Source organism: Lampetra fluviatilis, chromosome 27 (assembly GCF_964198595.1).
Source record: "Lampetra fluviatilis chromosome 27, kcLamFluv1.1, whole genome shotgun sequence".
Taxonomy (NCBI): domain Eukaryota; kingdom Metazoa; phylum Chordata; class Hyperoartia; order Petromyzontiformes; family Petromyzontidae; genus Lampetra; species Lampetra fluviatilis.
Window position 1 is genome coordinate 8,373,838 of NC_136301.1, and position 27,868 is coordinate 8,401,705.

The following is a 27,868-nucleotide window of genomic DNA, read 5'->3' on the forward strand; positions in this document are numbered from 1 at the left end:
CGCACACACCGCTTCACCAGTCGAAGCCGGGTCTCCCAATTCTCCCCGCATACAACCTCACTCCGTTAGCTCTCTCTCTGTCTCTCATGGTCAACTCCCTCCTTCTCTCTCTCTCCGGAACAGCTCAAGAGCTCTTCCCCCTGCGCGCGACCGGATTCATAGCGAGATTGGTTTCCTGGCACTGTGGGAGCGGACAGGGCTACGGTATGTGCGCGTGTGCGTGTGTGCGCACGCGTGCGCGTGTGTGTCCGCGCGCGTGCATGTTAAGCGCGCTGGCGCTACGAACCTGGCGGCCCGAGTTCCGATTCTCGTTCGCGGATAGCAGCACCAAGTGACGATTATCTGAACCGGTCCTGGGCCTCCCTGCCCCGAGGTCAACTCGGCCTCAAATGAGCTAACAGTATTCGCCCCAACAGTCTGTTAAGGCGTAGGGGAACAATTTGTGTTTGTGTGTGCGTGCCTGTGTTCCAGAACACACAGAGCACATGTTGCGAATGCAGCCATGTACACGGTACACACATGGCACACACATCAACAGAGGCACACAGAATCGGAATATTCAAATGTACTGGAGGAATCCGATGAGCTCAAAAGATATTTTTTTCACAGATGTCGAGTAGGGGGCTGGTAAAAACGTTCCAACAGTATGGGCGGGTCAGATACACGCGCGCACGCATATACAAAGTTGACACATAAACACACACACATCCATAGATACACGTCTCAGACGTGTATATATACACATAGGCACAGATACACATACACCCACAGATACACAGCGTCACAGACACATAGTATACACAGAGACATACACTCACAGACACAGCGTCACAGACACATAGTATACACAAAGACACAAACATTAATAGATATACAAACTCACAGACACACAGTATACACATAGGCACAACGACTACACACACTACACAAAGACAACCAACCCCCGGGTGGCCTTTAACAGACTGTTGGGGCAAGTGCTGCTTGTCTGCGCCGATACAAGACGGCACGGCACACGTGGGTGTGGGTAGCTAGCACTACGACCGGCCGCCTTTGTCTCCCAAGTGTTTAACGTGTACACACTGTACGAGGTACTCATTTAAGATCGAGTCGATCTAGTGGAGGCCCAGGACCGGTTCAAATAATTGTCACAGACTTTTTTTTAACCGTGAACTGGAATTGAACTCAGATCGCTAGAGTTGCGCTAACCACACACACAGGCTTCTTACATCATCACACAAAACCCCCCAGTTCACACAGATACACACGGTCCGGACAGACATGAACGTGCGGACATGACGTTTGTGTATGAATGGATGTGTGTACATTGTGTGTGTATGTATGGGAGCGGTAGTGTTGAGATACGAATCTGGCGACCTGGGTTCGATTACCGCTCACGGCCAACACCAGTGACGATTACTGGTCCTGGGTCTACTCTAGGTCGACTCAGCCTCAAATGAGTACCTGGTGCGGTGTGTAAACATCACCACTAGAGAGACAAAGGCGGCCGGGCGTGGTGTTAGCCACCCACCCCTCGTGTGCCGTACTGGCCTTCATAGGTGCTCGCTAACAGCACTTGCCCCAACAGTCTGTTAAGGCTGTACGGGGGAATCTTTGTCTTGTATGTATGTGTTGTGAGTTTAACTGAGTCGCAGACGTACTCTTGGAGGCAACACATTTATTTAACACCAACACACGGGGTAACTGCCCCTTATCAGAAGACCAACCTATGGTGGTGACTACCAGGCTAACTATACTAATTATAACGTAACTAGCTATAATGGACCGGACTGCAGCTCGGGTCCAGGTTTACGTGTTGGAGACTCGGTAGAACGTAGGACATTGACGAAGGCTTCTTCAAGATGAACAACAACGCCGGTCCCTCTGGGGGACCCGGCTTATATTTTCTGTGGCGTGGCTGACTCCGCCCTTGGCAACGACCACCTTCCAGAATCCTCGAGCAGGATCCTGACCCGGACCATGTGACCACCCCGAGCCTCCACTTGAGGCCCCTTTGTAGACTTAACCGGTCACGTATCCTCTCGGTATCAACCAGAGTGCCATGGCCTTTAGTAACCCCGGCACACCCACACCCTATCCTGTAGGGCTGGCACCGCACGGCAAGCGTGGTGCCACCTAGCGCTATCAACCAGCGCTCACCGAGCCCCTCTAGGGCCGGTACTACACCCACATCATAGTGGTGTCAGCGATGTCGTTACATCGCATGCCGTGCCTCTCTAGTCTCACTACATCACCCCACCTCCCCCCTTCGTAGCACTCAGCCATCCCGGCTGTCAACTCCCCCTTTAAAACGAACAAAGGAACAACCCCGATGTGTGCATCAACAAATAAACACCCAAACCCCTCTATACAATATATACACTATCTACAAATATACAGTAACTAACGGAGAAAGGGGAGGTAAGTACAGAACAACAATAAGCAAAAGCAAGGGAAGAGAGAGAAAAAAAATGTAGTAAAACGCGAACGCTCGGGACCCCCTCCATCACCAGCATCTCCCACCCTCACCGTGTAACAACACCCACAAGCACAATAAATGGCAGGTTCAGCCAATAACCAATATGGCCTGCCGAGTGCGACAACCAACTGACGGTGTGGGAGCTTGTGTGTATGGGGATCACGAAAATTGAAGAGTCTTTGATCGAGTCCTTGTGGCTGGGCATCCATCCAGGGGAGGAATTTGCAAATGTCCCGTCGAACCCGGCTCCTCACGAAGAGCAGTCGGCTGGGCAGACGGGCTCTCCTCTCCAGAATCTAGTGGAGATGGAGCAGGTAGCGGCTTTGGGGACGTTAAACACGCGGCACCTGAGGACGGGATCACCTGACTCCCCTGAGGACCAACCTCAGCGGGTACACACCTCAGCTCGCCGGACACATCTGACACTCGGCCCCTGCGTAGTGGAGATGGGATGAATTCACGACGTGCGATGAAAGGCTTGAGGCGCAAGGGATGTACAAACCAACTCCGCCGACCCAAGCGCATCTGAACACACTGGGGCCGAACGACCCGAATCACATCAACCGGCCCCCTCCAGGGTTTAAACAATTTGGGTGAAGTACCCACCGGTACCTGTGGAAAGTGCAGCCAGGCTCTGTCACCTGGAACCCACTCATGTGCAGAAAGACGGTAACCCCTTGGCCGCTCATTTGCCAATTGTCGCGAATTGGAATTTTCCCTGGAAGCCTCTTGCGCTTCCGAAAGCTTCTGAAGGGTAAAGCGCCTAGAGTCAGAAATTTTAGATTCAGCCTTATTTGGCGCGGATCGTAATTGGACATCAATCGGGGGGTAGTGTTCTCTTCTGTACATAAAAAAAATGGTGAGTATCCGGTGGATGCGCGAGGGGACATTCTATAGGCAGCCAGGACTCCGGGAACATGCAAGTCCCAGTCAAGCTGGTACTCGCTGACCTGATGGCTCAGCATGGAGGTCAGAGTGCTGTGCAGCCGCTCCACCATTCCATTCGTCTGGGGGTTGTATGGTGATGTACGTACTTTCTTTGTTCCCAACAAGTTGCACACCTCCCGCAGTAATTTAGAATGAATGTGTTTGCCCTGATCGGTCAGAAGACGCTCAGGGGTACCCTTGTCCATCACATAGCCATCGAGTAATGCCTCGGTGATGGCCGCCGCCGACTGGTTGGGGAGAAACCAAGCCATCGGTCAGCGTGAAAAATACTCGACACCCACTAGCAAATGCTTATTCCCACGAGGGGTAGTGTGAAATGGACCAAGGATATCAAGAGCGACCAGCTCGTTTATGCGGGAGACCTGAATGGATTGTAATGGTGGACAACAGAGTTTTAGCGGGGGTTTCCGCCGCGCACTGCACACACCCTTTTAATAAATTTACGACATCTTCCGCCATGCCAGGCCAGAAGAAGTCGAGCTTAAGTGTGGCTAGCGTCTTATGCATCCCCAGGTGCAACAGTCACTCGTGCTCCACCCAGATGACTTTACCCCATAGGGCAGTGTGCACAACAATGTTGTCACGGCGCAACTCTCTATCATAATGCATGAGCAATGCATCTCTGAGGATGACAGAGGCTACACCCCGTCGATCCCCACCCCCATCGGCCTCCTTGACACGGCGTCGTAACTGAAGCAGGGAAGCGTCCTCAACCTGGAGGCGCCCCCATTCCACATGGTCCAAGCCAATGACGGCGTCACGCACCACAGGACCATCGACTACCTCAGAGTTTTCAACCCCAGCCGACGCCGCAAGGGGAGGGGGCGAGTCCTTGGTAGGCGTTTTACAATGGCCTGAGCCCGAGAAACACACGCACCCGTCGCTCGTTGGTAAGTGCGACAGGGCGTCCGCGTTCGTGTGTCGGGAACCTTTGTGATAGGAAACAGTAATCGAATAGTCCTGGAGGACGTCCAACCAACGTGAAAGTTGACCAGATGGCTGCTCAATACGTAGCGCGTACTGTAGCGCTGGAGAATGCACCTCAAAGCATCTGCCATAAAGATAAGGGCGATAATGTTGCACAAAAAAAACAATAGCCAAAAGTTCCCGGCGTGTGACACAGTACCGTTGTTCGGCCGGAGACAGCACTCTGCTTCCGTATGTGACAACACTCTCGACGCCATTGACAACTTGAGACAGAACAGCACCAATTCCGGTGTTACTAGCATCTCTATCAAGAACGAACGGCAAGAAAAAGTCGGGGTAGCGGAGGGGAGGGGCATTCACCAAGCCATCTCGGAGCGCAACAAATGCGGCCCGCTCCTCCCCCCAATGGAACTTCTGACCTTTTGCTGTCAGGGCATGGAGAGGTTTGGCTATAGTGGCGAAACTGGCGACAAAACGGCGGTAATAGGACGCAAATCCTATGAAACTCCACACCTTCCCCACCGATATGGGGGTCGGCCAAGTACGAACACATGCGGTTTAGTCCGGGTTCGTCGCTATTCCTGATTTACTGACTATGTGACCAAGATAATGAACAGATTTTTGGAGCATTTTAAGAAAGACAGCACGTAACCGTACGAGATGTTCTTAAAACGTACGGCTGAAACGATAACATCGTAGAGATATCTGGCACAAGTCCCACTGGAGGCCAGCTAGAAAAAGTTCCATCAATCCCTGGAATGTAGCCGGCGCGGAATGAAGACCCATCGGAAGCCGATTGAATTCAAATAAGCCTTGCGGTGTACGAAAGGCTTCATCTAGCGGCAACTGCCAAAACCTGGATAGGAGGTCATGAGTCGAAAAATAGCGTGCTCCCGCTAGAGCATCCAGGGAATCGTCCATCCGAGGGAGAGGGTACGCGTCAGCCACAGAGATCTTATGAAGCTTACAGAAGTCAACACAAGCGCAAACTGCCATCCTGATTTTTAACAAGAACAATCGGGGTTTCCCAAAGGTTGGTGGATGGCGAGATGATATCGGCGGCCAACATTTCATCGACCGCCAGCCGTACGTGTTCTTTTTCCATAGTGCTCAGTCTGTAGAGGTTCTGCCGGATGGGAGCAGCGTCACCCGTATCGATGTGTTTACTCAAAAGCGTAGTGCGGCCGATGTCAAATTTGCCCTTGCTAAACACAAAAGCGGCCTCAACTCCCCCCTCTGGGACTCTGGCAATTCCGCATTTTCAGAACAAAGTTTATCCATCCATTTTTCATCAGAAACCGGTTGCGGCTTTGTATTCGATGCGACCGCCAATGATGTTTCCCTCGCGAAACGTGGGCGACGCACATGTGCTCGCACGGTTGTTCATCTCATCGCACCATGCCGTCCCCCCGCCAGCCTCTGCCTTGAGTGGAAGCGCAGGCTTGGACGGGTTCCACATCTTCGGGTGTATCCCGCACCTCACGAGGTGCGGTACACGCCACCAACCCATTATGCTGTTGCAAGAGCAGGTGCGCCTGGATGCATCTTACAACCTTGAGAGAAGACAAGTCGTCTTTGCCGACAGCCGGCAGGATGATGTTGAGGTCCTTTACCAACGTCAACAATCTCTCAAGGACTAGCGAATCGACTCCATCGTGGTCCATCTTCGCGAAGGCAGCCTTTGCTCGCGCCAATAGTTAGCTACGGAAGGCGAGGGGTGTCTCGGCCTCCCCCCTCAACCAGAGTGCCATGGCCTTTAGTAACCCCGGCACACCTACACCCTATCCTGTAGGGCTGACACTGCACGACAAGCTTGGTGCCAGCTAGCGCTATCAACCAGCGCTCACCGAGCCCTTCTAGGGCCGGTACTACACACACATCATAATGGTGTCAGCGATGTCGTTACATCGCACGCCGTGCCACTCTAGGGCCGGCATAGCACGATGACATCCCGCGATGTCACTACATCCGTACATGTTTGTTTATAGGATGTGTGTACATGTGTAGGTCGACTCAGCCTCAAACGAGTACCTGGTGCGGTGTGTAAACATCGCTACTGGGGAGACAATGGCGGTTGGGCGTGGTGTTGACCACTCATCCCTTCGTGTGCCGTGTGCCGGCCTTCATAGGTGCTCGCTAACAGCAATTGCCCCGACAGACTGCTAAGGCTATACGGGGCACCTTTGTCTTTGTACGTCTCTCCGGGTGTGTGGCGCAGTGGCTATTGCACTGCCCTAGGAACCCGGTGACCCTTAGTAGTCCAAGAGTGTTTGATTGTCGCTCGCGGCCAACATGTGTGACGAATATATGTACCGGCGCTGGACCTCCCGTAGGTGGAGAGACAAAGGCGGCCGGGCGTGGTGTCAACTACACAACCCCCTTGTGCGCGTGTGCCATGGCGGTCTGCATAAGGTGCTCGCCCATAGCACTTGCCCCAACAGTATGCTAAGGCTAAACGGGGGATCTTTGTCATTGCACGGTCTCAAGATGCGCGTCTGCCTGTGTGCAGCACGTGTCGCCGAGTAACGCATTGCATTGGCATAGTTGCGCTCCGTGCCACGCACGCACATCACACACACACAGTCACAGTCCCAACACAATTTCGCATAGACACGCGACGAAGACGGTTGCACAAAACAAAGACAAAGATCCCCCGTATACAGCTTGTTGGGGCAAGTGCTGTTAGCGAGTAGCACCCATGAAGGCCGGCACACGAGGGGGTGGATGGCCAACACCACGCCCGGCCGCCTTTGTGTCCCCAGTGGCGATGTTTACACACTGCACCAGGTACTCATTTTAGGCCGAGTCGACCTAGGGGAGGCCCAGAACCAATTCAAATAATCGTCACTAGTGTTGGTGGCCATGAACGGGTATCGAACGCGGGTCGCCGGGTTGGTAGCGCAGGGCGCTTACTGTTGCACTACCTCTCCCCACACACACACGCACATTACACCCCCCCCCACACACATCATGTTACACACGTAGTCTCAACAGTTGCACAGACGCCTAAGTTGCATTGTCATACACATAGTCACGCACGGACGAAGAACCCTGGGCAGCTTTTAATGAGTATCTGGCGCGGTGCGTAAACATCAGCATTGTGGAGACAAAGGCAGCCGACCGTGGTGCTCGCCACCCACCCCCTCGTGTGCCGTGGCGGCCTTCATAGGTGCTCGCTAACAGCACTTGCCCCGACAGTCTGTTACAGGCTATACGGGGAATCTTTTTCTTTGAAAGTGGTCCTACTTTCCTGGTCTTAGACCGCTGTTGAACGTTTCAAGCGGAGTTTCATCGCTTGCAGCTGGCGTTGGCATCTTGCCCAAGTCCTCGTGGTGTCGAGTGGGAATGGGACTGCGGTTCACGCACATGCTACGGCTGCATTGGGTACCCAGTTCAGACCCCCCAGAAATGCTGACTGATGGGAAAGCCATTCCAGCTATCTGGGGCCATCAAGCCCGGGTAAAGCTTCATGGCCGGGAGTCAGAGTTATTTCCTTTTCACCTTGGGATGCGACAGGGATGTCTTCTGGCATAAACAAGATTGATTTATCTCTTTTGACCACGTAGTTTGAGATGTTTTCCTTTGTTTGTACCATAGGAATATTCGTCTGGTGCGGATACATTGAGTGGATGTCCATTGCATACGTAACAATTGTTACGTATGTTGATGATCTGATAATTATTCATCACTCCTCGCTCTCAAGAGTTAGAGACGCTACTGCTGAACCTAGAACGTGCCACTAAGAGATGCGGACCTTACCATCAGCCCCCAACTAGAACAAAGCACCTGCCTGGGTATCTTTTGTCATCAGATACTTTACCATCTCAACTCCCGCTTGAGTAATGGTACAGTTGTGGAGAGAGTGGAGTCGTTTCCATAACTGATCAGTGTGCCTATGACCAGCTTCGCTTGGGTAGGAGAGGATTTCCCTCCGAATTAGTTCAGCGGCATTACATTTCCGTAAGCTATGTCACGCTGCTGTGTGGAAGCTGCCTGGTACATCGCGCCAAACGAAGCTCTGGGTCATCTCGGCCACAATTATGCTCTCGCGTGTTTTTTGCTTCCAAAAGTAGACCCCTTTGATGGAACATCTGGGCCGGTTTGAAACATTTAGGCTGGCACGCCAGCGATCGATCCATCCTGGGTTTAACAGACTGGATTGTGTGGGGTGCTCACAGATTCTTGAGAGATCTGTACACAGTCCCCATCATCGGTGAGCTCATCCGGCAGGGAAACTACCTTTGTTTGAGTCATGCAGCCCCCATGCCCAGCCACCGCATGCCCAAGCAGCCTTTGATTTGCCAGATAGAGGGGGCTAAACGGGCGGGGCACGGGCTAAAGGAGAGATGGGCAGATATGATACAGAATAATGCGGAGCTGATTGGACTTGCAGATGACCGGTATCAGCGGTGTCAAGATCGGCTTCTGTGGGTGGAGGAGGCTCGTGAAGGACGCTGCTGGGCAGTTGGAGGCAGTCGCCCTCCAATAACAGTGGTGGGCAGAGGAGCGATGCTCACAACAATGAGCAGAGCGCCGGGCAGATAACACGGAGAGGTGGCACAGTGGGGAGCACAGGTGGTGCATCTGCCAATCATCTCAGTCAACTCCTGGCACCTGGGTCTGTCCCGTGACCTGTCAGCGAGCATTACAACACTTTACGTGGCCTCAAAGTGCACCTAGCTTGGCACAAACACCGTGGTGACGTCACCATCACTTAGCGGCCCATGACGGATGTTGTTGCTGATTTAACGACAAGCAAAGGCGCGAATTGCGTGCGCAAAAATCTCAGCCGTATCCCCACCTTCAGCTCAAAATAGGTGACCGAATGCATGGTGGTTATGTTGTCGTGGCTTTGTCCTAATTGGGACTCATCAGTACAAGGACATCCAGCAAAGTTCGCTGCTGCCGTATAAAAAAAAAACCGAAAAAAAATTAATCCGTAAAAATTAAGTTTTTCACTATAAATTCTTTATATGCGTGGCATCGGTTTTATTTTATTATTCATTTCTGTTTTTCTTGAGTAAGAGTTTCATTTTTATCACATTGGTATTTTAAATTAAATATGAAAAAAAAATTCCTAAAAAATTGAAAATTTTGGAAAAAATTTTCACGAAAATAAATTGTCACGCACAACGAGTCTGTGTGCAAAATGTCAGCTCAATCGGATCAAGGGAAGTGGGTTAAAAAACGATCGAAAGATTTGCACGGTCGTAAGCGCGCACGCAAGCAAGCAAGTGAACTTAATATAAAGGATTTAACAATATTTATTTTATCCGGCAAGGCCCACTAGCTATATAGCTATTTTTCATAAGCGACCTGTCCATAAGTAATAGCTCAACGAAGCGGCTTATCACGTGGAAAAATGTATAGCAGCCAATACTCTAAATGCTTGTTGATTCTAAAAGTCCTTGGGAAAACCGGAGGACCCGGAGATAAATTCACTCGACCACGGGGAGAGATAGAGGCGCAAACTCCAAATATATAGCAGGCGTCCGGGTTTGGATCGGTATCGAACCCACGACCTCCTGCATACCAGGCGAGGGAGTTAACAGCTCGCCACCGTGGCGCCCCTGACGTATGCCTCTGGGAGCGTCCGATCACGTGGTTTCTTGTCACGCACAGACGTGAAGCGTGCACGAGCGCGTGTGCACGCGTCGCGTCCGCATCCCTCCGCGTGGTGTTGTCGAGCCGACCCGCACTGACGGCGCTCTTTCGTTTCTTTCACCCGGCTCATCATCCATCACTCCCCTGTCCAAAGTGTGGCGGGGCGATTGACCTCTGTCAGCGCGGAGGCAGGAGCTTGTGTTTTTAATCGCACGAGATAACCAACGACAAAGGTCCCCCGTATAGCTTTGCCAGGCAGTCAGGGCAAGCGCTGTTAGCGAGCACATATGAAGGCCGGCACGGCACACTCGGGGGTGAGTGGCTAGTACCACGACCCTGACGCCTTTGTCTCCAGGTACTCATTTGGGGCTGAGTCGACCTAGGGGTGGGGGGGGGGCAGGGCAGGACCGTGTTTCCCATAATCGTCACTGGTGTTGGCCGCGAGCAGGAATTGAACTCGGATTGCCGGGTTCGTAGTGCAGCGCGCTAACCAACTACCCCTCCTCCCCCCACATGCTTTTCAGGACTCACACATACCACGCTGACGCTTGGACAGGGCATGCGGATAGACGAGGCCAAATAGGAAGGGTTGAGGCAGGTAGGCAGAAAGACATACCGACAAAACTCACACGTGGACATAGGTGTCAAGGTCCAAGTTTACTTTGATCTGAAATAATTGTACCGCACATTTATACATTTGGAATCTATGCCACAATCGTCGCCCACCCCTCTACTGTGAAACCTTGGAAGGACCCTCCTGAGCCTCAGTGAGGCTTCGTTGGGCATATAAGCGTAAATATACAGATAGGTAGGTCGAAAACCCAGACAGAAGTTTAGACAGTTGAGTAGGTAAGTCAGTTGATACACAGGTAGACAGACAGGTGAGTAGGTAGGTAAGTTAAAACGCAGGTACACTAACAGGTGAATAGATCAACTTTTATACAGGTAGATAGACAGTAAAATATATTAATTTATAAGGAGGTAGTAAAACAAAAATACAAACGAGTATGTATACAGACAGACAGGCAGCAGACAGGTGGATAGGTGGACCGGTAGATAATTAGACAGACAAATAGGCAGGTAAGTAGGTACATATAGATAGGCAGAAAGGTACATAAGTCGGTAGACATTTCAACAGGTAGTCATACAGGTAGGCATGCAGGTAAATACACAGCTATGCAGGTAGGAACATCAATAGCTACATGGGTACACAGAAGCAGGATAAGTGAACAATCGAACGGAACATTTAGCAACGTCGATATACAGGTAAGAAGGTAGGAAACAGGTAGGTAGGTGGGTAGACATTCAAGTCAACAGAGTAGCTGATAGCTATGTATATAGGCGGGTAGACACACTGGCATGTATTTGCACCGGTATATATTTATGTGTATATACACGGGCAGGTGGGTAAACAACGCAAGTAAGTTGTTGACAATAATACAAACAGGTAGGCAAATTCACAGATAGGCAGGGAGATAGGTATACACATTGAAGTTAGTTTTTCAGATAGGTGGATAGTTAGGTCGACAAAGAGATACACAGGGCAACAGGTAGACAGATTAAACGAAGGTGTAGACACAGGTGTAGAGCGAGTGTCTGGCAGAGGAAGGAAGCGACCCCCCCCCCCATCCATCCATCCCCAGGTGGCTCCCCCGCTTCTCCCGTCTCACCCACATCGCGCCGATGGGATCCATCCAGCAGCGGTGGCGGCAGCGGCAGCAGCTGCTCCTCCTCGTGTCGGCGCTCCGCTTCTGCTGCTTCTGCTGCTGGGCACCGCGGTGCCTGGGCGCGGAAGCGGGCCCGGCCCCCCGGCCGCACATCGTCTTCATCCTCGTCGACGACCAAGGGTTCAACGACATCGGCTACCACAACCCGCACGTGCGCACGCCGCACCTCGACCGGCTGGCAGCGCAGGGGGTGCGTGCGTGCGCGCGATCCACGGTCCTTGCTCACCGCACCTGGGCGGGGTGGGGGGAGGGGGCCTGGGGGTAGGGGGCCTGGGAGGGGAGGGGGGAAGTTTAGCGCCAATCATTGCAGGCGACGCGATTAATATGCGAGCGGGGAGACAAATTTAGATTATTTATTTTAGTAAAAAATTTTGTATTGATAAATATTCAAGGGACTCCTGCGGAATAAGGGGAGGGTGATTGAGCTGCCCCCCACCTTCAGAGTTAATAAAAAATATATACTAGCTCTACCCGGCGTAACATACGCCGATCTAGCATATGTTATTTAAACATTCACGCAATTATTTATTTTTAACTAATATTCTTTTTAATCAAAGATTTCTCTAAAGACACAATTGCCAATTTTGGGTTGTTTTCCGACACAACACTAAGTGAATCAATTGATCTGACTCTTGATAGAGTAACGTATAATTGGGAGCCAGTTGAGTTGTTGCTGTAAAAAATGCTTTTAAACCGTTGAATTGTAGGAAATAAAACCCTTCCGTGAAAGCGTGCGGTCATGCAGCGGTTAGCGCACCGCGCTACGAACCCGGTGACCCGAGTTCGATTCCCGCTCACAACAACCAACACCAGCGACGATTATCTGAACCGGTCCTGGGCCTTTCCTAGGTTGACTCAGCCTCACATGGGTACCTGGCTGTGGTGTGTAAACATCGCCACTGGGGAGACAAAGGCGGCCGGGCATGGTGCTGGCCACCCACCCCCTCGTGTGCCGTGCCGGCCTTCATAGGTGCTCCTCGCTAACAGCACTTGCCCCAACAGTCTGCTAAGGCTGTACGGGGGGATCTTTGTCTTTGCGTGCGTGCAGGTGCGCTTGGAGAATTACTACGTGCAGCCCATTTGTACCCCAACCAGGAGCCAGCTGCTCACGGGCCGGTAGGTTATCGCGTCATTTACCGAGTGTAACGGACCAGTTCAACGAGTGACCAACGACGGACCAATTGTCTGGTTGACCACTCGATTGGCTACATTTACCTGGCTGACCGAGTGACTGTGGACGTCTGTGAAAAAGAGCTTAATTGATTATCGGATCCGATGCTGATTCCGACCAAGTGATCAGTGAGTTGACCAAGTTAAATGCTTGACCGCCTGACTAATTCATTTAAGCTATTCATCAATCAATTACCGATTAACTGATGAGTCAACTCATTTATTGAGTCATTAGCTCACTGGTGGAATGTTCTACCAATGAATTGAATTACTATCTGCTCAAGTAGCAAGAGACTCTCATCGACAGACTCATTTTCGGTATAATAAGTGACCAACTAATTTACTCATCGATTATATTAAACGGCCGATGATAAATTGAAGAGCAGACTGAGCATTGCATAAATCTAATTTTAAAAACCCAAAGTGAATGGCCACTAAATAGCCGACCAAACAGCTGATCAATTGACCAACACTCTACCCAATCAATCGATCATCTTGCTCAACGCAAGAAACGGTGTGAACTCTTTTGAGCGTGTTAACTTTTCACAGACTTCACCGTTTGTCACTGACTGCTTGACGGTTTTTTTGGGACTTTTGGGCCTTGTGCTCATCAACGGTGGCAGTAAAACCAAGAAAAACTAAACTATAAACTATTTTTTATTTTATTTTACAAGGTAAGACCCAACTGAGCTATAAGCTCTTATTTAAGAAGCGACCTGGCCACAAGTGATATCTCAACGAAGTGGCTTATCGTGTGGGCATTTATAGCAGCCATTTACTCTAAACACGTGATGTTGATTCTAAATGTGCAGGGGAAAACCGGAAGATCCAGAGGAAAATGCACGCGACCACGGGGAGAACATACAAACTCCAAATATATATCAGGCGTAAGGGTCGGGATCTAACCCACGACCTCTTGCGTACCAGGCGAGGTAGTTAACATCTCGCGAATCAACTGTTCACCCACCTCTCCACCCACACCCCACCCACCCATTCCCACTCGCCCACCCTCCGACGCCCCCTGACACCCCTCACCTCGCAGGTACCAGATCCACACGGGGATGCAGCACTCCATAATCCGTGCCCGCCAGCCGTCGTGCCTGCCAGCGGAGGTGCCCACTCTGGCCGAGGCGCTGCGGGAGGGCGCAGGCTACGCCACGCACGCCGTGGGCAAGTGGCACCTGGGCTTCTGGCGCCGTGAATGCCTCCCCACGAGCCGCGGGTTCGACTCCTTCCTGGGCTCGCTCACGGGCAGCGCCGACCACTTCACGCACACCGCCTGCGCCGCAGGGGGGGGCGCCGGCTCCGCCGCCGACGACGGGGCAACGTCTGCGGCAGCGGAAGAGAAGGGGGCAGCAGCGGCGGTGGGCGTGCCGCAGGCAGCATCTGGGGCAGCGGCGGCGGTAGACCCGGCGTCGAGGGCAGCGGGCATATCGGGAGCAACAGGGCCGGCGTCTGGGGCTGCAGCGGCGAGAGAAGCGGCATCGGGCGTATCGGGAGCAGCAGGGGCGGCCGGCACACCGCGGGCAGCGTCTGGGGCAGCAGCAGCAGATATAGCAGGGGCAGTAGATGTAGCAGCAGCATCAAGGGCAGGAACTAGGTCAGCAGGGGCAGACTTAGGATCAAGGGCAGCAGCAGGAGCAGCAGCAGCGGTAATTGGAGGAGCAAGTGGTAAGGAGGGTGATGCTGCTGCTGATGATGAGAGGGCAGCAGAGTTTCAAAGTGGAAGGAATGCTCCTGCACGAGGAATTGATAAAGGCTCGAGCAGCAGCATCAGCAGCTTCAAACGAGGTCAAACGAAGAAGCAAGAAGCTAAATTGAAATTGTCATCACCACCAGCCCCTCAGCAGTGGCGAGCGAGTCATGCGGGAGGGGCAGGGAGGCGAGCAGACACGAAGATGAAGATGATGGAGATGAAGAAGATGAAATTGAAGACTTCTGTCCACAAGAAGGCAACTTGGAGACGTCCTCGGTCAACATCGTCTTCCTCTCTCTCAGCTTCCTCCTTTTCGTCCACCTCCTCCATCTCTTCTTCGCCTAACGATGACCAAACCGCTACGGGGACAGGCGGCGCCCCTGGCAAGAGGGCCGGGTCCCGGGGAGGTGGAGACTCCGGCACGGCTGCTGCTCCTGCAAGGCCCTCCGAGGTCCACTTCGACCACAACGACGACGAGGCCACACGGGAGCCTCACCGCCATCACCACCAGCAGCAGCACCACCACGAGCACCCCGAGTCTCCGCAAGAAGCAGGTCGAGAGCCGGGTCTTTTCCATCTGGGGAGGGTGGCGGCAGCGGCGGTGAGGCTGAGAGGGAAGACCCGTGCTGGCGGTGGTGCGGGCTTGCTGTGTGGCTACGACCACTCCGATGGAGAGACCCCGGACTACGAGGCGGCGGGGAGCTACTCTACGGAGGTTTACACGAGCGCTGTACTGCGCCTGCTCGAGCAGCACTGGAGGGAGGGCAACGTGGGGCAGCAGCAGGAGGGGCAGCAGCAGAGGCAGCAGCAGGGCCAGCACCAGCAGCAGGGCCAGCACCAGCAGCAGGGACAGCAGGGGGAGCAGCAGGGGCAGCAGCAGCAGAAGGGGCAGCAGCAGCAGCAGGGCCAGCAGGGGGATCAGCAGGGGCAGCAGCAGCAGGGACAGCAGCAGGGGCAGCAGCAGAGACAGCAGGGCCAGCACCAGCAGCAGGGACAGCAGCAGCAGGGACAGCAGCAGCAGAAGGGACAGCAGCAGGGAGAACAGAGGCAGCACAAGCAGCAGAAACAACAGCAGCAGCAGGGACAGCAACAGCAGCACCAGCAGCAGAGACAGCAGCAGCCTGGGCAGCAGCAACACCAGCAGCAGGGACAGCAGCAGGGGCAGAAGCAGGGGCAGCAGCAGGGTGAGAAGCAGGGAGAACAGGGGCAGCACAAGCAGCAGAAACAACAGCAGCAGCAGGGGCAGCAACAGCAGCACCAGCAGCAGAGACAGCAGCAGCCTGGGCAGCAGCAACACCAGCAGCAGGGACAGCAGCAGGGGCAGAAGCAGGGGCAGCAGCAGGGGGAGAAGCAGGGAGAACAGGGGCAGCACAAGCAGCAGAAACAGCAGCAGGGGCAGCAACAGCAGGGGCAGCAGCAGGGACATCAGCAGCCTGGGCAGCAGCAACACCTGCAGCAGGGACAGCAGCAGGGGCAGAAGCAGCAGGAGCAGCCGCTGCAGAGACAACAGCCGCAGCGGCAGCAGCATCAGAAGGGGCAGCAGCAGCAGGGACAGCAGCAGAAGGGACAGCAGACGGGACACCAACACGGGCAGCAGCAGGGGCAGCAGCAGGGGCAGCAGCAGGGGCAGCAGCAGGGGCAGCTGGAGCAGCATGAGAAGGGACAGAAGCAGGGACAGCAGCAGCAGCAGCCTGGGCAGCAGCAAAAGGGACACCAACAGGGGAAGCAGCAGGGGCAGCAGCAGGGGCAGCGGCAGGGGGAGCTGGAGCAGCAGGGGCAGCATGAGAAGGGACAGCAGCAAGGACAGCAGCCACAGGGACAGGAGCAGCAGCTTGGGCAGCAGCAGAAGGGGCAGCAGAAGCAGAGACATCAGCAGGAACAGCTGCAGCAGCGGGGGCAGCAGCAGGAGGGAAAGCAGCAACACCAGCAACAGGGACAGCCGCAGCCTGGGCAGCAAAACAAACAACAGCAGGAGCAGCACCAGCAGCAGCAGAAGGGACAACAGCAACACGGGCAGCAGCAGAAGGCACAACAGCAGAAGCAGAAGGGACAGCAGCAGCAGCACCAGCAGCAGGAACAGCAGCAGGGGCAGCAGGATCAGCAACAAAAGAAGCAGTTACTGCAGGAGCAGTTACATGTACAACAGCAGAAGCAGCAACAGCTACAGCAACAGCAGCTACACATACAACAGCAGAAGCAGCAGTTGCAGCAACAGTTGCAGCAGCAGTTACACGCACAGCAATTGCAGCAGGGGCAACATCTGACGCAACAACAGCAGCAGCAGTCAGGTGTACAACAGCACCAGCAGCAACAGCAGCAGCAGCACAATGATCATCATCGGCAGTTACACGGTCAGCAACAGCTAAATCGGCATCAAAAACAGCCGTCACACGTCCAGCAGCAGCAGCAGCAGCAACCACAGCAATCACGTGCGCAGCTGCAACTAATTGGGCATCAACAGCTGCATCAACAAAAGCAGCAGCAGCAACCACACGAGCAGCTGCGACACAATGGGAAGCAGATGCATGGGCAGTTTCAGCTACATGGGCAGCAACAGCAGCAGCAGCGTGGACAGCAAAAACGAAGGGGTCAACAGGTGGCGGTGGGGCAGCGTGGGCAAAGGCGTGGAAGGTGGGCAGCGAAGCGGGGTAGCGGGCAGCAGTGGCGCGGGGCCCGGGCGCTGCCCGCGAGAATGGGTGTGCTGAGGGCAGTGGCGGGCAGAGACCAGCAACAGATGCATCAGAGAGAAGGGCAGTCTCGATTGCAGCAGGGGCGAGAGCAGAAGACAGGAGGGCAGCGTGAGATGCAACATGCAAAAGGACAGCAGCAGAGGGAAGAGAAGCAGGCAAATGGGCAGATGCAGCAGCAGGTGCAACAAGGAGGAGGAGAGCAGAATAATCGACAGGGAGAGGTGCAGCAGACAGGATGGCAGCAGACAAAAGGGCAGCAACAGCAGGCGCAGCAGGACAAAGGGAAGCAAGTAAAAAGGCAGCAGAAGATGCAACGGCAAGGAGCGCAGCAGCAGCAGTGGCAAAAACAGCAGGGAGGATGGCAGCTGGTAACAGAGCAGCACGAGCAGCAGGTGCAGCAGGGAGAAGGGCAGCAGCAGAAGATGCAACAAATAGGAGGGCAGCGGAACAGAGGACAGCAGACAAGCGGGCAGGAGAATCCGACTGAGGGGCAGGCGCAGATGCAGCAGACAGGAGGGCAACAGCACCAGAGAGGGCAGCAGAGTGGAGGGCAGCAGCATCAGAGAGAAGGGCAGCAACAGAAGCATCAGGCAGGCGGGCAGCAAACAGGAGCACAGCACCACCAGAGAGAAGGGCAGCAGAGTGGAGGACAGCAACACCAGGGAGGGCAGCATCAGGGAGCAGGGCATCAGCAGGCAGGAGGGCAGCATCATCAGGGGGGACATCAGGACGGAGAGCAGCCGGAAGTAGGGCAGCATCTGGCAGAAGAGCAGCAGGCAGAGCAGCAGCAGCACGTAAAAGGGCAACAACATCAGGGAGAAGGGCAGCAGGCAGGAGGGCAGCAGCAGCAGGTAAAAGGGCAACAACATCAGGGAGAAGGGCAGCAGGCAGGAGGGCAGCAGCAGCAGCAGCAGGTAAAAGGGCAACAACATCAGGGAGAAGGGCAGCAGGCAGGAGAGCAGCAGCAGCAGAAGCCGATGTTCGTGTACGTGGCGTTCCGCGCGCCGCACGCCCCGGCGCAGGCTCCGCGCCGCTTCGTGCTGCCCTACGCGCATCTCTGGAGCGTGGAGCGCCGCAGGCACCTCGCCATGGTCACCGCGCTGGACGAGGCTGTGAGGAACATCACGCGCGCACTCAAGGTGAGGGCACCTCCTCTTCCTCAACATCCGTCGTCAAAAAGCCTCTCCGCCCTCTACCACTCCGTTTGAACGTCGCTCACTGACTCCTTCCACTTGTGCCGAGGGTTGGGGCTCACCGGACTGGCCGTGTCGTCTCATCCCACGCTGCGTTCATCCATCACCCCCACCGCTACCACCACAACCACCACACTGCAGGTCGCAAGAACTCACCCACTCGCTCACTTACCTACTCGCCCACTCACTCATTTGTACTCTCAACCACTCAACTGATCAACAATGCACTCACCCACTCACTCATTTGTACTCTCAACCACTCAACAACACACTCACTCACCTACTCGCCCACTTACTCATTTATACTGATCAACCACTCAACAATACACTCACCCACTCACTCATTTGTACTCTCAACCACTCAACCGATCAACAATACACTCACCCACTCACTCATTCGTACTCTCAACCACTCAACAACACACTCACTCACCTACTCGCCCACTTACTAATTTATACTGATCAACCACTCAACAATACACTCACCCACTCGCGCACTTACTCACCTACTCACCCACTTACCTACTCACTCCCTCGCCCATCAACTCACCCGCTCACCCACTCAGAGCACTGCAGGTCACAGCAGCATGACAACAACTACAATAACCATCACGTGCTGCGCGACTCCACCCTGAGCACCGACAAAAAACACCACAATCGCCACGACAATCACCACGTTGATGATTACCACGCGATTTATAAACCCGGGAGAGCTTCGACGAGTCTCAAGACTCCTTTTCAGAAGTGCCCTGATACATTCAGATGTTTAACCAATTCCCCCCATTGTCATCATTTTTGACTGATGATGGTGCTGGTAACAATGATGTTGGTAACTATGACAACCATGACGATGGTGACACCAATAACAACCGTGTGGTGATCACGACGGGCATCGCTCGTTTTGCCACCCATTGCAGAGGTCTACGGGTTGACCGGTGCGGCTGCCCTGGTCAATACTGCGGGTGCGCTCATTGTACCCAGTTGGCAACATCGCCTCCAAACTGCACAAGAGTCTTTGAGTCTGAAAGATAAATTAGGCTCTCCTAGGGCAACGATGCCAACGTCGGTAACGCCGTCATCATCTTCCCTCCTAGCGCTACGGCTACTACAACAACACCGTCATCGTGTACTCCACGGACAACGGGGGGCAGCCGTACATCGGGGGCAGCAACTGGCCACTGCGGGGCCGCAAGGGCAGCTACTGGGAGGGCGGGATGCGTGCCGTCGGCTTCGTGCACAGCCCGCTCATCCCGGCGCGGCGCCAGGGCTCCGTGAGCCGCGGGCTCATCCACGTCACCGACTGGTTCCCCACCTTGGCTCGCCTCGCTGGGGTCGACCTGCCCGCCTTCTTCGCGGCGAGGAGGAGGAAAAGGAGGCTGGCGGAAGGAGGGGACGAAGGAGCCGGAGGAGACGGAGAAGGAGACGGGACAGATGGCAAGGGAGGAGACTGGCATGGAGATGGGACCGGACGGGCGGATGTGGTCGCAGGTGGTGGGAGGGGAGGTGAAACGGGAGATGGGAGGGTGGGCCAAGGGTCGTGGGGCCAGGGGAGAGGTGGGAGAGAAGGTGGGACAGAAGACGCGAGAGGTGATGGGAAAAGAGATCAGAGGGATGGGAGCGGAGGTGGGGCCAGACGAGAAGGTGTGGCAGGTCATGGGATAACAGGTGGGAAAGGAGAACACAGAAACGCTATGACAGGAGGTCAGAGAGGAGATGGGACCACACGAGTAGATGTGGCTGGAGGTGGGAGAGGAGAAGGGACAGGAGGTGCGAGCAGACGAAAAGGGGACGGTGCAGGAGGACGTGGCAAAGGAGACGAGCGAGAAGGTGGGAATGGCGCTGGTGGAGGATCAGACGGTACTGGTGAGGGATCAGACCGGCTGCCCCTGCCCCTGGACGGCTTTGACGTGTGGGATGTCATCTGCCAGGGCAGTGAGTCGCCACGGAAGGAAATTCTACACAACATCAACCCGATGAAGGTGAGTGTCCGAGTCCTTATGTTGGTGGCCCGCTCTGGCACACTGCGCGAACATCTCGCCACGGTGGCTAGATGTTAACTACCTCGCCTGGTGTTCAGGAAGTCGTGGGTCCGAATCCGACCCTGACGCATATATATATTTGGAATTTGCATGTTCTCCCTGTGCTTGCGTGGATTTTTCTCCAGGTCATAGTATTGAGAGTATTTGGATGCTATAAATTGCCACATGATAAGCCACTTCGCTGAGCTATCATTTGTGGCCAGATCGCTTCTGAAAAAGAGCTCAGTGGACCTTACCTGGTAAAACAACTGTCCACGTGGCATCATTGCACAGAGCAAACTGCGAGTGTAATTTACAAATACTTTATTTATATTAAGTGACTTGCTACTTTGCACTCCGATCGCGTTTTTGTATTGTGTGTTACCCGTCCCCTACTGGACATATGTGAAAAAGAGCTTCATAGTTAATCGGATCCTTCCAGTTTAAATAAAGATTCTGAATACAATGCAAATAATGATGATGATTATCTCTGTAAATCTCTCTTGTCCACTCGCTAACCTGTTCACCTGCTCTCACCTGCCACCCTTCTCACCGTGCCAAACTCCTTGCTCACCTCTTGCTTTCTCACCCCTGATCTGCAATGTCATCTCTCACCACTCACCCATCACATCATCCCTCGCCTGTCATCTCACCTATCTCCTCCGACCCCTTACTCTTCACCTCACCGATCGCCTTGCACTCCTCACTGCCGACACATCATCTCTCACCACTCACCCGTCACATCGCCTGTCACCTGCCAACGCCTCACCCGTGCCAACTCACAAATCACCTACGACCCCCTGACCTGGCTCGTCGCCACCACTCACCGATCACCTTTCACCTGCTCACATCTCACTCCACCCACCCACCACCACAGCGCGTTTCTAGACATGCAATCGTTCAGCGACAGAGGGTCGGCCCCTCCCTCTCATCCTCGTCCTCCTCATCCTCCTCGTCATCATCGCCCTCCTCCTCGCACTGGGCGTGCAGCCTGGGCGTCTGGGATTGCCACGTGACCGCCGCGCTGCGCTCGGGGCCCTGGAAGCTGCTGACCGGGGATCCTGGTCACGGCGACTGGGTCCCCGTTCGGACGGGGCCGGAGCTCCAGGGCCGCTGGTGGAACCTGGAGAGGCGTTCCTACTCGCGAGCGAGGATCACAAAGGGCGGCAACAGCGGCAAGAGCGTCAAGGGCAGCAAGGGCAGTGGAGGGAAGGACGAGAGGAGAAAGAGGAAAGGGAAGAAGAAAAGGAGCCGGAGAGGGAGGAGAGGGTCAGTGATGGAGGAAGAGGCGAGGGCATCATCATCATCCTCGTTGTCTTTGTCTCATTCTTCTGTTTCATCATCAGGGGCGTCATCATCAGCGTCGCCGAGCGGCAATCTCGAGACAAGATTATTCCCCAGCCACTACACGAACAGCAACGTCATCGACAGCAGCAACTACATCCTGCAGCAGCAGCAGCTGCTGCAGCGGCACGTGGACAGCAAGCTGAGCCCAGCTGGGGGCAAGGATGGCACTGGGCCCGGCTTCAGCTGCAGGGACAGCAAACGGCACTGCGGCCAGGGTGACAACAACGGGACGATGAGAACGCACAGCAACAGCAAGAGGAGAAAGTTGCTTCAAGGCGACAGCAGCCCGCGGAACAGCAATGCGAGGAGCAGCAACGGGAGCAACGGCAACGCAGACAGAAGTAACAGCCACCGTGGCGACAGCAGCTTAACCAACAGCCATCCCAGCAACGGCAACCGCAGCAACGCTCACCGGGGTGCCGTGACTCGACGGGATAGCAGCAGCGACGGCAGAGACGGCCATCGAAGCGACAGCCATGCGAGCAACGGCACCGAGAGCACGAGCACGTGTGCGCACGGCTGCGGGAGTAACGACAGCCGTAGCAAGGGCCACTCGAGCGCCAGGAGCGCTCCCGTGACGGCATACCTACTGAGCAAGGTGACCAAGATGACGGGCAGCCACAGCGCGGTGGTCGGGGTGGGCTTCGTGGGGTTCCCGGTGAAGGACTCGGCACCGCCGCGAGGAGGAGGAGGAAGGGGTGATGGTGGAGAAAAAAGAGGTAAAGGTGGTGGAGCAGGAAGAGGTGGCGATGGTGGAGGAGGAGGAGGAAGGGGTGATGATAGTGCAGATATAGGTAAAGCAGGAGGAGGCGATAAAGGTGGTGGTCGTGGTGTCGCTGGAGGAGACAGAGGCGGAGGAGGAGGAGAAGGTGGTGGACGAGTTAGCAGTGGAGGAGGTGTAAGAGGAGGAGGCGGTGGAATAGGTGTTGGAGGAGGCAGACTCGGTGAACGAGGTGGAGGAGCAGTTGGTGGAGGAGAAGGAGGTGGAGGAGGAGGAGGTGGAGGCAGAGCAGCACCGGCAACACCTGCATCGACTCTGGGACTCAAAGGAGACCGCGCGTGGCACCGCCACGTGCAAGTGACCAACGATGACGACGATGACGACTACGATGATGATGACGATGACGACGATGACAGTGACGATGACAGTGGCGGCGGCGACGATGGCGGCGAGGAGGTGAAGATGTTGTGGCTCTTCAATATCTCGGCCGACCCCTACGAGCGACACGACGTCTCCACGCTCTACCCGGAGGTGGTGCTGGGTGAGATGCACTAACAGGCAGCGGACCTACTTGCTGTACTTTCCATCGTGCCTGTCCGCTCTCTCTTTCTCCAGCCTACACCACAAGAGGAGTATGGTGGTAAAAAGTTGTGCCACAAAGCCAGAACGACCAGGGTTCGATTTCCGACTCGGGTTCCTATGTACGTTATCTCCCCCTGTTATGCACGTGTTTCATCAGGGTTTATCTGGTTTCCTCCCATAGTTAAGCAAGTAAAACATGCAATGTCACCGGTATTGGCCGAACATTTCCATCTAATACAAGATCCCCTCCCCCTGAAACGGACCCTTCAAACTCAGTGTGGCTTTCCTAGGTAAGTAAGCCAACATGAATATTATCTTCTCTGTAGCCTCGACATCCATGCATCTTCTCCACTCTCGTTATCTTTCCAATCTCGTCTGCACAGTTTTCCGCGCCCCTCCAATCAACTGACACGTGACATGTTCCCCATTTTCTTGGTTATTTCGGTAAAGTCACGTAGAAGGGAAATAATAAAATAATAAAAATAAAACACAATAAAATACAATTCTCACTACGTTTCGGCCACAACGCAAGCAGCCGTCCTCAGGTGAAGAACAGAGCTGTTATTATTTCCCTTCTACGTGCCTTTACCGAAATAACTAAGAAGATGAATCCCTGCAGTCACGAAAGCTTTAAATCGAAAAAAATGTCCCCATTCTTAACCCCTTTCACAATGCATTATTTCGTGCTTTGTTTATTTAGAATGGACGCTATTTACAATATAGGGGGGGGGGGGGTGGGAATACAGTCGACCCTTCTGCATCTCGACTTTCCCCATCGCGGTTTCGATATATCGCGGGGTCGGCATAAGAAATAAAATGGGAATTCTTTGGGAGTTTTTGGGAGATTTGCGAAAGCCACAGACGACACGCAACATTTTTAGTAACTCAAATGCATAAAATATGTCAGTACTGGTATATTAATGTATTTTATCTTTCAATACCATAAATATACGATTTTTTTTTTAAATCAAATTCTGTAAAAATTTAAGTTTGCGAAAAGAACGCGAAAGCCAGCAGACGACACGCAAAGGTTCGCAGCGCCCCCCCCCCCCGAACCCCCCGGCTGGAGGTGCTCGCTTTGCTTGCCAAGGGGATCAACATTTTTTACGCGGATTTTCCAGATCGCGGGTGGCCTGTGGCGTTAATCCCCGCGATGTGGAAGGGTCGACTGTATACTACCCTTCGACACGTTTCGAGAACGTGAGGACTCATGAGACCGGGATGAGTCTCGTTTACAAGAGCGACCTGGAGGCATTGGTCTACCGGTAGGAGGCGATAATCGATATCGGTGTATGATCCCAATGAACAAATTTGCGGTGTGATTTTCGAATTTGGCAAAAAATTGGACCCTGGTGGCAGCACGCAATGGCCTACTCTTGGTGCAGTGTGCAAATCACTGCGCCACCACTCGACACGCGCCCAGAGACACACACAAAGATTCCCCCGTATAGCGTGAACAGACTTTTCGGGCAAGCGCTGTTAGCGAGCACTTATGTAGGGCGGCATGGCACACGAGGGGGTGGGTATCCAGCACCACGCCCAGCCGACTTTGTCTCCCCAGTGGCGATGTTCACACAGCGCATTAGGTACTCATTTGAGGCTGAGTTGACCTAGGGGATGCCCAGAACCGGTTCAGATAATTGTCACTGGTGGTGGCCGCGAGCGGGAATCGAATTCGGGTCGCTGAGTTTATAGTGCGGAACACTAACTACTAAACTACGGCTCCCCCCCACAAACACACACTTGCAATTACGTACACATAGGAAGAACTACCAACAAATCACATGGACTGAATATCACAGCGAGTACGCAACGGGAATCGTGCCAAACAGCTCATTTGGCTCCTTCCATAACGCGAGCATATCGACCAGGGGATCTCGAATCATTGTCATCATAAATCAATCACATGACTACGCACTCCCACTTTCTACCACCTTCACCACTGCCCCGCCTCTAACCCCGGTCTCCCTACCCCCCCCCTTGTGGTGTCTCGCCTCTCCCCACCTCCCAGGCCTGCTGCTCCGTCTCGCTGCGTACAACCGCTCAGCGGTGCCCGTGTGGTTCCCTCCTCACGACCGGCGAGCCGACCCGGGCCTCACAGGCGGAGCGTGGCTTCCCTGGGACCCTGCCCCCTCACCACCACCACCATCATCAGGGTCATCACCATCATCAGGGTCATCATCAGAATCAACAACATCAAAATCATCAGAAGAGTCATCTTCATTGGAAGTAGCGACATCATCGTCATCCCAACCGTCACCACCATCTCAAGGTTCCACATTATCAGCGTCACCGTCGTCATCGTCATCCGCAAAGGTTCTCAACGTCAACCCAACGGCGACAAAGCAGCGGCAGCAGCAGCGGCATCAGCAAAAGCAGCGTGTTAAGGCTCATCGTCAGCAGCAGCAGAAAGGACAACAGCAGAAGACACCAGCACCACCACAAAAACACAATCATCAGACTCAGGAGCAGCAAAAGCAGAAACAACAGCAGAAGCCACCACAGAAAAATAATCACCAGTCTCAGAAGCAGAAGCAGCAGCACCAAAAGCAGCATCTGAAAAAGAAACAGCAGCAGCAGCAGAAGCAGAAGAGACTTCAGCAGAAAATGAGACAAAAGGTGGCTCGGCAGAGAGAGAGGCAGCGCGAGAGGAAGATGCAGGCGGAGAAGAGGAGAGCGGAGGCGCGAGAGAAGAGCCGGAGTTGCCCGCTGTGCAAGCTCCGCTCGTACTTTCACAAACTCAACGTCGCCCTCACGCTGAACCGCATCTGAGCTTTTCCTGTTCCCATCTTCTAAGCCGGGGTGGGGGTGGAGAAGCTTTCCACTTTACTTAGGGGCCATTGCAGTGACACAAGTGACTGAGTTTAGCACTGTGATGACATCATCTTACTACTCTATTTAAGCGCGGTAACATGAAGACTTCTTCACAATTATGGCAAATCGCCTGATGAAGCTAGTTGTAATCACCAGCGAAACATAGTACTCAAATCGTACATTTTATGGGTTTACTCTCCAACACACCGGTGGTAGCTAATCGACACGTTTCGCTTTACGTGACGAACCTTACCGAGTGGCTGTGTCGGGTGGTGGTGGGTTAACGACACATTTACATTGACGCGATCTAACCAAAAAAGAAACCCCTTTATTATGAACAAGTGACCGAGCAGGACATACAAAAATAACATTCACACAGCGTTGTTTCCATGCCAAATATATCCACCCTCTAGTATCCGATTAGTGCGGCTAAGACGCTTGCTGTAACGCGAGCAAAGGTCGTTTGAAGGGGGGGGGGGGCTGTTTCGAAGTGGCAGGCCTTGTGTGGCCCTGGGCCGTTTTAATCGGGGCCGCGGGGTACTGCATGCAGCGGCCTGCGTGCTGCAGTTTCCTCTCGACGGCTCCCATTGACCCCCCCCGCCCCCGGTCAAGTATTGACGTCACTTCGCTCGTCTCCTCCGCGAGAAACAGAGAAATAACTGAACTTCAAACATACACACAGGAGGGGGCGCAGCATTGCGCATTCAAGCGATCTCAGCCTTATGCAGACCACCAGCTCAAAAGAGCTGAACGCGTGGCATATTTTGCTGTGTAGTAACCCTCCCCCCCCCTACATTTTTTAGAGTTGAGAATACGTGGCCATTCCAACAGGCAGCAGTGACACAGATGGTCTCTACCAGGGATACAACTACATTTGGCTTTTTGACAAAGTAGTGTCAATCATTTAATTAACGCCATAGAGATGATGATGATGATGGTTATATGTTTATACAAAGTGGTACATATTTGATCGGGCTCTGAAGACATAGGCGATGTGGACGCGCAACAGGCTGGTCGACTATTTGGTGGAGGGGTTTCGGAAAGCTGAAACTCCGGAGTGAAAAGCAAACGACCCATGTGCCTTTAAAGTACCTTTTCAGCCAGTGCAGAGTACGTCCAGCTACGAATTACGGAGCTGTGCATGGCTGCAAATTATGCTGAGAAATTGGAAATGCTAATTCAGACTCCCAGAGTCGTTGGTAGGACCCATTGCGATAGTAGGACCCACATGATTGCATTGCAACACGAGGAGATAACGTGCCGGACAGGACAACCACTGTGAAGATGGACGACCACCACGGCAAGAATGTATATTTGAATGAAATATGAGTAGATTATTCCATTATTAATACTATAGTTACGCTTGTTTACATAGAAGAAAGCCTCGCTCGGTCCCAAGGGTATTCCAGGAGGGTCCTACCAAGTTTTATATGCAGGACAAGGAATTGTGCATCAGACCACGTGTGCGTAGAAGGGCGGTCGCCCGAAACGTTGCCTATTAATTATATATACCGGGTGTATATCGGTTAGCGTGCTGCGCTACGAACCCAGTGACCCGACTTCGTTTCCCGCTCGCGGCCAACACCAGTGTCAATTATCTGAACTGGTCCTGGGCCTCCCCTAGGTCGACTCGGCCTTAAATAAGTGCCTGGTACGGTGTGTAAACATCGCCACTACGGAGACAATGACGGCCGAGCCTGGTGCTGGCCGAACCACTTGACCCAAATTTCTGTTGAGTGTCTACGGGGGATCTTTGTCTATGAACAATGAACAAGGCAGCCCTTTGTGGTTTATGCTGCGTTTATTTTTAAAATTGTCGTTTTAATTTATGCCACTGTCGTTGATTACACGTTTTTGCGATTGTATTGTTTTAATAATGCATTTATTATGTTTATGTCTTTGTTTTCTGCTTTCAAAGCCGTGTAAATATAAATCTATTACAAATAAAACTGTGT

At 53.6% G+C, this 27,868-nt stretch overlaps 1 protein-coding gene across 1 annotated transcript; it reads left to right on the plus strand.

Moving 5' to 3' along the window:
• Positions 1–27,868, plus strand: LOC144942361 (uncharacterized). The gene is made up of 8 exons (XM_078869186.1): positions 1–204; positions 10,480–10,553; positions 11,599–11,872; positions 12,731–12,798; positions 13,895–18,377; positions 19,526–20,410; positions 21,327–23,058; positions 25,111–27,868. The coding sequence occupies exons 3-8, from the start codon at positions 11,639–11,641 to the stop codon at positions 25,869–25,871; spliced, it is 8,163 nt and encodes a 2,720-aa protein (XP_078725312.1). The 5' UTR covers positions 1–204; positions 10,480–10,553; positions 11,599–11,638; the 3' UTR covers positions 25,872–27,868.

Excerpts from the sequence above, each read along its gene's own strand:
- LOC144942361 (XM_078869186.1), top strand. The coding sequence starts at position 11,639 with ATGGGATCCATCCAGCAGCGGTGGCGGCAGCGGCAGCAGCTGCTCCTC. Across the intron at positions 12,799-13,894 it reads AGCCAGCTGCTCACGGGCCG|GTACCAGATCCACACGGGGA; the intron begins GTAGGTTATCGC and ends CTCACCTCGCAG. Across the intron at positions 23,059-25,110 it reads CTACCCGGAGGTGGTGCTGG|GCCTGCTGCTCCGTCTCGCT; the intron begins GTGAGATGCACT and ends CCCACCTCCCAG.